We start from the raw sequence: 12197 nt of genomic DNA on the forward strand, positions 1-12197 counted from the left end.
GGAGGGGGCAGTTGGAAATATTTTCAACTTCATATAAGCTGTTATTAAATATTCAAAATTTCCCTGCGAAGTCAGGATCTCTTTGGATGAGACCAAATCTATGCAGAGGTAAAGAAATTAGTTCGAACTTTTGTCGATAGACAAAGGGCGCCGCATGAAAGCAAATCCCAAAATTCCAGACTTGAATCTCTTCCGTGTCCTAAGCGTTCGTAAAGATTCAGACGTCGATTCGATTCGTGTCTGAGGTAAAATAAATTAACCAACAGTGCTTTGTACCAAGGCCGTAGCGGGGGGGGGGGGGGGGGGGTATGGTCCCCCGAAATGTGAGAAATGACCAAAAAGGGGGGGGGGAAAGATGGCTAAATCTATTGTTCTATCACTTTGGTCTCCCCGAACGAAATTTCTGGCAACGGGCCTGCTTTGTACACCAATGGTGAACATATTTTTCTTTTCTTTTAAACCGAGCACAACTCAGGTCTATCACCATTTATGGGCGATTTACTACCTAGTGAGTTGTGCTGGAGGTGTAACTGTGTGTGTACCTACAGTCTGAGTGCATATGTAGTGTTGTGTTTTATTTTTCAGTGCTGCCATCTATATTTCAGAAGTAAAGTGGGTGATGTGTTATGATTGAATTTTCGCTGCTTGCAGGTCTGTTGCTCTCTGTGGCGAAATGGTGAACATCACAATGAAAACCTCATGTAAGTGCCAATTAACATTATAGGATTATGAAAAATCCCAGCATGGCTCGACTCAACGGGTAAAAAGCTTATATCCCTAACGGGACAGAGATCTGCCTTTGTCAGGTTTGGCAATAAAAGGAAAATTCAGAAATGAACTGTTAATCATATACCTTGTATTTTATTACTCTGATGTGCATATCTCCAGTGTTTTTCTTTTGTGCAGTCCCTCTATCAACAAAAATTTGTAATTTTTTCATGTTAAAAAAACTTTTTTAAGAATGAACTTTTTTGCAAATCCATTCAAACACACATCAATTCCTTCGATTTTTATACATTTTCAACCCTCAGTGTGCTCCCATCATCCAGGGATGATCAGCGTAGTAGCATGCTTAATCTCATCCATGGATGATTGAAATTTTTCCCCTTTTAAGATAAAATTCTTTAAATGACGTATAGATGGTGTGTGTACCCATATGAATAAATATTCTAGTTCTTTTAATTACTATCTCCATTTTCTGACAGGTGTACATTGTTGATAGTGGTAGAATGCTTGCCTACCTCAATCAATATTTTGTCTGTGATTGTGCAGGTTCGAACCCCACACCCCTTTTTCTATTATATTCAATTTGCACATCTTAGTTTGATTGATCTCTTTTACAAAAGTCAACTGAAATAAAGGGGAATTTTTTTTACTCAGCCATACTGAGAGCAACCTAAGGGTTAAACTATTTACGAACTTATGCACACCTTGTACTCCAAAGATAGAAATTACCATGAACATATCTCTTGTGATAGCACATTCAATCATTTCTCATATGACTGAACATATTGAGACAAAGAAATACTAATTGACTCTACAGCTTCAATAAATGTCTTTATTCAACAATTTCGACCTAGTTTTTACTTGTAGGTGGCTTTACAAAATGTACATCCACGATAGTTCTACAAGGAAAAAAATTCATTTTACATACAAGAAGGGTATATTAGTGAAAAAATCATTCTTTTTCACTATCTAAACACAGTCGCTCTTCTTTTTGTTTTTTGTATAAGCAGTGTACATATATTTTCATTTATTTATATATATATAATCTTTACTCTCTTTTTTTTATTAAATAGAAAAAATGACCTGCCAAATAACAAGGATGGCAAACAAGCCCATAAATTATTGTTATTACAGTCATATTATTACCATTATTACATGTAGTGGGTACAAAGTATATGTATATTTATATATATATATATATATATATTGCTCTGTGTAAAGCTGTGACTGAGGACCTCTAGCCGCTTCGAGAAATATAAGGCAGCAAGCAGAGCAGTATTTGCGGTAGATTGGAATGCCTGTGCTTTTCAATGAGATTCCCAAAGATATTTCTCCTTTTCTCTTTACAATCACTGCCGATTCAATAATTAAAAATAAGTTTTATGAGATTGAAATTATGAAGAAATAAAATTAAGTAAAAGTATAGTTATGTGATCAATATCTCTGCTGTCTATTTGAATATAATGGTTTCTCGATCTACAAGTTTTTCAAATTTCGAGTAATTCAATGTTCAATAAAAACGTTTCAAATTGTGAGCAATGTTCAACTTACAAGCAAGAAACACACAAGATAAAAAGTTGTCACAAGAGGGGGCCAAGGTGCTTTGTACAAATCAAAGTTGAAAGCAAGGCTAAATTGCACTGTGTAGTGTAATTAGCGACTTAACTTTTTACGGCAGATATCACTTTTCAGTGATACATCAGGTTACCAAAGTACTGTATAAGTCTTGTTAGCAAAGTAAATTTCATTCTGAATAGAATGCACTGAGCTGTGATAATTAATTTCTATATTTGTATTAATGTTGGGAGATGTGGAATGACTTCAATACATTTCCATTATTTTAAATAAGGAATTCGCTTCATATGAAGCAAGTCATTTTTAGGAAGAAACTAATTTTGTAAATCAAGGCACCTTTTTAATAATAGAAAAACGATCAGAAATTGTTTTTAATCTCTTCAGTCCTAGTGCTCTCTTTAGGAGACAATAAACAGCACTAAAGCCATAGGCTCCAGAACCTCGAAACAATCTGTTTGAGGAACCCCAATAAATTTTACGAGGAAGTCGAGGGCCTCCCAAATAATTAATAAATATACAATGCTACACACCACTCCACCTGTTGCATAAGGGCTTGAGTCTCATATATACAGAGAAACTGGAAACTTTCAGCTCCATTAATGTTTTCATCATTTCCAAGTGAATGTTCAGAATGCCTGTTCTGCATAGATTAATCTGTGTGTATAAAATTGATTTTCTGTATGTCTGTGTGTATCCACTCTCTATACAAATCCACAATTTCAGATCATTCTCTGTCAAATTTTATATTTATACTAAACAAGATTCGACATGAATGATATAAGATAATTTAAAAGTTCGTAAGAGCTGAGCAAATGCTTGAAATGGGCAAAAAAAAACTGCCCGGTAACAATGGCTTGCAAGCCCCAATGATGACATGTGGAATGTTCACTTTGGTTCTCAAATAATACATTTCAGACACATTTGCGCCTTTACAATGGTTTGTCACTCCTTTAATGCTTCTAGTATATTGAGGAAACCCAGGCAGTGAAAGGTATTTTTGCTATAATTGAATAAAGCACATGTTGGATAATATATAGTTAACTGGCATTCGCTGTGTTCAAGTCAACAAACCTTGAGCTGATGTTTCTCAAATTTTCTCGTAAATAGATCAATAACTATCACTTTATCTGACTACCAGGTCATGTTATGGGCATTGGAAAAAAATTGAAAACTACCATCATTATCGGGAGCGTCAGAAAGGTTTGGAAACTGCGGGTGCTCATCTTGATTTTTACATAGGAAATTTTGATTTCTGAATCAAATCAGTAGGTACTCAGACCCACGCCAAAAATTACTGTGGGTGTTGGAGCATCCACAGCATTCCCGGCTCCGACACCACTGATCATTATCATATAGTTTACCTAACTGGGCAGAATATTGAACAGTATAATCCTTGAAATGATTATTTTCATGACATTCCTATTAAATTAAAATTGTGTTTTCTTCATCCCTGATTAAAATTAATAACAATTATAGCTCTCTAACTTGACCACATTTACATTCTTGAATGAAAAATTGAAGAAAAATTAATATAATTCTTGCTTCCTCATTTAAAACACAGGCTTTTTTGCGGTTTGTACAGAAGCGGCAATCAGGTAAAGTCACAGTTGCATAGAATTAACAGCATTCACACACAGAACAAGAGTAAAAGGGAAGGGGGACAGGGAATAGGAGGAAATATTTTTTTCTCTTTCTAAAACATAAACAACACATTCAATTATTAATATAATAGCATACAAGATAACCTGATCATTCTTTTGTACCACTTTTTTTTTCTCTTCATTTTTCCTCAGCTAAAATAATTTTGGAGAAAAAAAAAAGAAAATGATATGTTACAAAGTGCATGAGCTATGATAGGTGCGCTATGCTCTTTTTTTGTTTAAATACAATTGAACAGTATTAAATTCGTAGCCCAACATGCAAAACACACCTCCAGAGCATAATGCATAGTTTTTTGTTTAAATGTCTGTTCATACATTCCATAATGACAATGAGCAACGTGGGGTGAAACAATAATAATAATAAAAGGTAACGACTATACTGGTGGCTAACTAGGAAATGGAGGGTTATTCGAAACCAGCTGTTAGCCCATTTAAGCCACTTGTCACGACTAGCATTATATATTTTTATTAAAAAAAAAAAAAAAAATTCCTTTAACGTTTTGGCGTGCGGCTCAACAACTTTTACAGGTATCATACATGTACATGTATAAAAGCATAAACAATAGAATAATATAAGTATGGAAAATAATAATAAATACAATTGGAATTGCTTTTCATCACTTTAACATTACGTGTGTGACTCGATGTATTAATTTTTTTTTGTTTGCCACTCAAACATACATACATACAAACATACAAGCATTCTTTTTTTTTCTTCTCACTAATCTGTCACAAATATAAATACACATACATACACACAAGCAACTTGCATTTTTTTAAATAATTTTTTTTTTTTGTATTTTGTTAGGATCCTGAGGTACGGGACTAAAATTCTCGAACACACTGGCAACATACATGAATAGGTACAGGTGGTGAAATATATATATATGCAAAACAATCTGCCAAATCCAGGCAAAAAAAAAGAAAAAACGTTGACAATAGAGATAAACAGGAAATGAAATAATCGAGATGAAAAGAGAACAATTAGCATCATGAATAACTGAGAAGAAGAAGAAGAAAGGATTATATAAAATTCCAGCATTGCTTTGTGTGTTTGCGAAAGTAGAAAAATACATTTTAAAATTGAAATTCATTTATCAAAGGAGAAAGACAGCTGAAGATGCTTCGGATAAAGACATGTTAGACATGCTTTGCCACTTGTTTTAGAGAATGATCCATGGATGTCATAACTGCAAATTATTATTGAAAAAAGAATTCAACCTTTTGAAGGAGATTGGTTTGTGTTAGTAGTTAATTGCATGTGTAGTTGTCATAACTACACATGCAATTGCAAGCTTGGGTGATGGTGCGTTTGCTTTGGGTGCCTTTGTCCTTGTGCACAGAAGAGAAATACAAAAAAAAAAACAAAAAAAAAACACCAAGTTCTCTTAGTGTGAGCAAACAACAAAGCATGAATTTAAAATACTATGACTTTACGACACACCAAACTGATCATATCATCATACAGCAATTTACTACTGATCAAGTTTGGTCTGAAATGTTGGTCGCTTCAGGTTTGGTAGAAAAAGAACTTATCTACATTCTTTCCAAGGATCAAACCCACAGACCTGACAGCAGCTATCATGGTGGTAGACAAGCATATTACCACAGCGCTACTCAGGCGTCCAAAGACTGATACTGGTGGTCGCATGGTAGACACCTCTGGTTTTTCTTTCACAAGTGTGGTTCGTGCAAGTATGCATAATAAAAACTCCCTTTATCTTTGAGTCACCTGTATAATAAAAATTTTTGTGTAATATTCTTACAGATAATCAAACATGCCTGCAGTTAAGTTGTAGCTGCCTTTATACAGTGATATCTCAAGATGTGAGAATCTTGATTTGTGATTTATCCCAGTTATGAGCAGCAATCAGCTAAAAATGCTTCATCTTGGTAGGCTGCACATGTATTAGGAAACTGCTTATTTGAAACAAGAAAGCCTGGGAACTTAGTAGACATCAACAGCAGTTATTGTACTGCACACACTGTGTACTATATTTATCTCGTAAACTACTTTTTTTCAGCATAGAATTCATTGTACAGTAACATGCGAATTTATTTTTCTATGAACATTAATACTGGGGTGTGGAGAATGATGAATGAATTGGAGATCTCAATTACTTTAGGTAAAGTTTGCTTCAGAATATAATTTTTAAGAAGCAAATTAAATTCACAATCACTGTATATAGATAACTCACGATCCTGGACTGATGATACAACCAGTAACTTATTTTTGCTACCTCAAAAGAGGAAGAGGTGTCAGACAATTCCAGTCAGTGAAGATATATAACAATGGCCCACTGCTCTTTGCTTGTCAGCACAATATCTCTCGCAGCCTTCTACCCAGAAGAGACAACTATCAAGTCAATTTGAAAAATTTAGAAGGGCATTTGAAATTATTTTCAAAGCTATATAAATCATGTGAATCAATTCACTGTGGCTACAGAATAATGTGCTAATCAACAATTTAATATGTAATGCATTTTGACGGAAACTGCAAAGGAGGGAACAGACTTGGTATCTGACATGTAAGTTGATGAATTCAGAGTTAGCTTACCCAAAATGGTATACATGATTATAGGATGTTTTCATAAGAAGTATTACTTTGATAGAATCTTTTATATTAAATACCATATATGTAAATTTATTTCCCTACTTGCATTTCATAACACGAAAAAAAAGAGATAATGCAGCTTTCGGTGCTTTGGTTATTTTTTGTACCATACCACAAACATTCAAATTATCTAAACATCAAGCAGCAAAGCATCTAAAGCAGAGATCTTCCACCTTCTCTAGTCACAAGCACTGTTTGCACCCAATCATCAAAAGAAGAGCACCCTTACCGTAAATTTAAAATACAAATGAGTGAAACCAAGATGATTTAAATCTTGGAATACTAATTTGCTCAAGGTGTTTAATGGGGATGTTTATCAAGTGCTCCTGAGCATAAAATCGGACAAGATCATTGAACTTTGGGCGCTCCAGGGAGCACTGTGGCGCTTGCGAGCAATAGGTTGAAGATGCCTGATCTAAAGGCATGCCTAAACCACTAAAATAGTTCCAAAATGCTCAGTTATTTTCTGACTATTTTATTTTAAATTAAGGTAACATGAAAGCAGTGTGGTGATGAGAGTCATAGCAGCTCGCAGGGACAACAATCATGCCACGAAATGAGTTTATAATATGAATCACAATTGCATTTTATTTTGAATTAGAACCTATTTGCTACATTATTATTTTACATTTAAGCAATGCTGGGTTTATTGAAACTAAATGCAGAAGTAAAACTATTTTTTTATGCAGATTCAACAATACACGGAGGAAGGAAGAAAACATTTTGATATAAATATCTGGAAATTCAGGAAAGATAAAATGAGAAATCTTTACAAATGGAACTTTTCAGCGTAAAACAATAATCAACAACTATGCTCGAATGCATTTTTTTTCTGTCATCATTAATCAACAAGGAGCACGATATTCAAGTAAAGAAGTGCATACTAAAATATATATATATATGTATGTACTACACAAAAGAAGCACAGGCAGTCCCACCAAACAATAAAGCCTAAAAAAATTATGTCCTGCAAGTAATCGTGCCAAAATATTAATAAAAACTTTTTTTTTTGGTCTATATTATACCCTCGCTCCAAAACACTGGATGGGCTTCTTTGTATAGATTACATATATACATACATATGTATATATATATAACATGTATACAGCCTATATTGGATATAACATGTTACATATATTATAATATATATATTATATAATTAGCTACAGTTTGGTGCACAATTAAACATTTTCTATCAAAAAAAATATTGGGAGGAACTGTTCAAAACGGGAAGGGGAAAATATTTATTACAGTCACTAAAACATCACAGCTCTATTCACTGAACAACTGACACAGTTGCTGCTGATACTGAACTTTCGTCGGGCTCAGAGAGTCCACGCTGTAGGTGTACAATGCAGGGGCTGCGACCTGCGCTGCACTGGATGACGAGAAAGAGACGAGAGGCACTGCGGCTGCAGCAGCAGCAGCGGCGGCAGCAGTGGGGGGTAGCAAATTGCTCGAGGAGCCAGACACTGTAGCAGGCTGCAAGTGAGCTGGCAGGGGATGACTACTGGAGCTGGGAAAAGGAACTGCAGCGGCAATAGCTTGTCTGCTAGTGTGATGATGAGCCGGAGGAGGCGCTGGTAGCTGAGCAGAGGTGAGTGAAGTAGCACTAGACATCTGCCCTGGATTCAGAACATACTTCTGAGATTGGCTGGATATATATGTAGGCTGGGCCAAACTGGATGACACATAAACAGCAGGCCTGCAGTAATCTCTGCATTGAAGAGAAAAAATACTATATTAAATAATGAAGCACAAAAAAATTCATTCATGCAATACAAAACACTTTTATCATCAAATGTAATCATACAAGGCAAATATGCATGGCTTTAATACACTTTCCTTATTATTATTACATAATGTTCAAAGTAGGCATATATTAAAAATGAAGAGAAATTTCCCGACTGGCAAGTGGCAGCAAGACCTGCCAAATCCAGTGGCGACTCATGAACATGAGTGAAAATATAAAGAAAACAATTTTATACAACTACAAAGGCCACAACAGGGAAATTGCAGGTTAGCTCTTTTTTTGGGTATGGTGGTAGCTTTATAGCAGTGCTTCTGAAACTTTTGTGACCGACAGCTCCCTTTCACTAGTAACATACCCCACCTCTTATCCAGCAGGCGGGCCCCCAAGCAGAATTTTTAAATGCCCTTTATAGTGTTTTTTTTGTGTGATAAAGAGAAAATTGAAGAATTGTCTCAGAGCCCCCAGGCTGGAGCCCTGTCAGTCCTACCCTCGTGGGGGTCATGCTTAGTCATAGTTCATCCATGACTCTCCAGAATAGTCCAGAAGATATTTTTTGCATCCCTGAAAGAACTACAATGCACTTCAAAGCACTGAAGAAATGAGAATGCATCAATATCGCCAGCAAGCCATAACACCCCCTAGGAGCAGTGATGCACACTTTGAGTGCGTCTGCTTTATAGGGTGGATTGCTCTAAGGAATCTTTATTCCCCCACTGTTTAAAATCTGCGCTCAAATGTTTGGTCACCACATGGCGAGTGTTAATTTTCACCTTTAGCATGTATATCATAGTCAACACTGGAATGTCACCCCATGAAAGAATAAAAGTTTTGGATTTTCAAGACTGAGTGAAATATTTCAGCTTTTTTCTGTAGTGGATCCAACATAGATGAAGCTGATAGAACTATAGCCCTGGGTCACAGGATGAATATCATATAATTTCTGTTTCTTAATTCTATAAATTTACTAGAAAGAGAACATGTAAAATTCTGGCCTGCATGGAGAGCCTACGAAAGATTCTGTCCCAGAAGCCATGTTCCAAAAAGTGGGACTCTCTGGAAAACAGCATGATCATATAAACTGTACATATTCAACTGCTCTAAACATTCAAGTTGAATTTGAAAAGTTTATGTCCCATGTTTTTCACACTGCATGCAGTCAAAGATTTCGAAGTCTTTGCAAAGTGATTCAAGTTATGGCCCCTTGTACTCTTATCAAAATGATACTCATAATCCGTCCCTAATCATATTTTATTTAAAGCAGATCAGATCACAACCTTTTTTTTTTCACTCATTACGGATTTGACGATGGAATCCAGGAATATACGGAGAAGGAACACTAGAGCAAAGGATGTTTTTGTCCATACAAGGGTTCTAATCCAATGGAATGAATGATGTAAATAGCATTCATCACAATAACTGAAGGTGACTAAGTTAGAAGGAACAGAAAAATGTGTACTTTAAATAATTTTCCCAAGGACTTTCTACTTGGCTGCAAGACAGAGGTGAATATTAAGAGGGGTTTTGCTAAATTTATACCTGTATGCCAGAGGTAAAGGGCACCACATAGATTTGTCAATATTGGAATAACATTATTAATTTACAGCACTTTCATTCAAGGCCAGAGCTAAAGGGGGGGGGGGGGCAAAACTCAGGGGCACAGTTTTAGGTGGGAACAAAGAAAACTATTACAAAATTATCAAATTTTAAAATTGTGGGGGGCAACAAATAATGTTTGTCCCTTGCTTTGATTACAGAACACATAGGTATAGAGCACTAAATCATATTTCAATAAATGACAGACACATTCACACTTTATAAAACACGCGAGCTCCATAGAAACACATACTAAAAAAATCTTTAAATAGCTCTTGCAAAATTCCCATGATGCCCCTTTTCTCTGATATGCAGATATAATGTTTCAGATCTGAAGTCACAATGGTGAAACTATAATGCAGATTCTTTTCTTGACAATACAGATTGAGGAGGTAATAGCTATCATATAGGGGATACCGCTGTACTTCAGTTGTGCCTATGGTATTTCATTTTAAAATTCAAAAATAGACGGGAATGTAGGGTGGGATTCTTAGCAAATGTAAACTAGTGATAGACTAGTTGTTCACGGGAAACTAACTCTAACATTTTTACTCTTTTTTGAAGGTCACAGTAAAAAAAAATTGCACATCTTAATTTTTTTCTTTCTAATTTTTTTATGATTATTTATCATAGTTGTAGTTTATTACTGAGGTTTCGATGATTTATTTTTGATTTTAAAGTCATCAAAATCTTAATCTAACTTGTTATTCCCCCTTTAAAAAAATGACTTGTGTTTTACTTTCAGAAACAATTGTTCGTGTCCGCAGGTACATCAGCCATTTTAAACATTGTTATAATTAATTTTTCATTATTTTTGGTTTTTCCTAAAAACTTCCCTTCAAAATAATATTGTATTTTTAGTTTTCTGTAAAAACTATATAGTAATCTGATTATAAAATTATAAAGAAGTTATAGGTCCTGCAAGAGAGTTTTTAAATTGATTTTTTTTACATATGAAATTGGTCAGCAACTATGTGCTTGTAATTGTTAGAGGAAAAAAATTGATTAAACACATTTTGTGGCATCATGTTCACATATAAATCTGGGTGTGTCCATAGATACACCAGGTTGTTGTACTTACGGACAAAAATTGGATCTCCAAATTTTGAATTTTCAAAAATTCAGTATTCAAAATTTTAGATTAAAAAAAAATGACTTTATTCTCAAAGGTTTAAAACATAACCTGAGCATTTTACTAAGTAAAAATACGTTTCCCAGTGGTTGAGAAAAATCAAAATTTGAATTTTGCCCATAGGTACACAGCAGTCTCCCCTATAATATTTACATTTTTGTTCCTCTGAAATGTGAATGTTATTTTCATTTGGCGCTCCCCTCAGCTGACTATCACATTTTTAGTGAGGTGGTTATGGCCACAGTGAAAAAAAATGTTTGATACAGAGTCTGAGTACAGTATATGCATTGAAAACATGAACATTTATGCAGGTGATAAACACAAGAAATTAAAAAAATAGGTGACGGTGTATTCAGCAGTGGATTGGAAAAGATCATTATGATATGCATTGAATACACTGCATAGATTAAGTTATATATAGACAAATAAAATGAGGAGAAACTGACCTATAGATATCAGCCTGGCTTCCAGTCAAGTACAGGGAATGGCTCAAGTGAGATGTAGGAGACAATTGAACAGATGAGGTAGAATACCTCGTCACATCCCCACTGACAAACATGGACTGGCCACTACTTGCAGCATTTGGAAGATTTGAGATTTTCTGTGATGATCCAGAAAAAAGCAAAATTGTATTAGGTTGCATGCAATATGTTTTATGAACAAAAAAAAAAGTTTACACATATGAAAAAAATGTTAAAACAAAATGGAGAAAAACATTGACAATACAAAATATTTTTTCGGCTCTTTTCATGCAGATTGATTCAGTGTAATCAATATTTTTTTCCCTATTACCTGTTCTTTTAGGCGGAATGGCGAGGTTGAATGCTTCAGCATCCTTTCACGGTCCACAACATGATATTTGAGGTAGTTTTCATTGCAGCGATTTCCATTTCCAGATGTCGTTGCAAGCGAAACTGGAGCAATATTTTGCTGATGCCCTGATGACGACAGCACTTGGTGATTCTGATGCATGTTGCCATATTTTTGCTCTTCTTCAGTAGAGAATATTTCCTGCTTTGTAGGCATGAGTAAGCTACCATTGGGCAGTTCATTTTGTTGGTTGTACATGTTGACTTTGGATAGTATACGTTTTTTCTGTACTGCATTGAAATGCCTAAAAAAATTACATCAGCTTAAAAGATG

General features: G+C 34.9%; 1 protein-coding gene across 6 annotated transcripts in view; it reads right to left on the minus strand.

The window, feature by feature from the left end:
* Positions 1 to 1538: 1538 nt before the first annotated feature.
* LOC149081709 (uncharacterized) overlaps positions 1539 to 12197 on the minus strand; it is a 237161-nt gene continuing 226502 nt past the window's right edge. For all 6 annotated transcript variants that reach the window (XM_089237123.1, XM_089237122.1, XM_089237120.1 and 3 more), the window contains 3 exons: positions 11847 to 12168; positions 11501 to 11655; positions 1539 to 8293 (listed from right to left, as the gene is read on the minus strand). In XM_089237123.1, coding sequence (XP_089093249.1) covers positions 7849 to 8293; positions 11501 to 11655; positions 11847 to 12168 — 922 coding nt within the window. In that variant the 3' untranslated portion in view covers positions 1539 to 7848. The remainder of the gene's footprint in view (positions 8294 to 11500; positions 11656 to 11846; positions 12169 to 12197) is intronic.

Source organism: Pholcus phalangioides, unplaced genomic scaffold, assembly GCF_987345545.1.
Source record: "Pholcus phalangioides strain wild (caught in Gottingen) unplaced genomic scaffold, Ppha-v1.0 ptg000009l_1, whole genome shotgun sequence".
NCBI lineage: Eukaryota > Metazoa > Arthropoda > Arachnida > Araneae > Pholcidae > Pholcus > Pholcus phalangioides.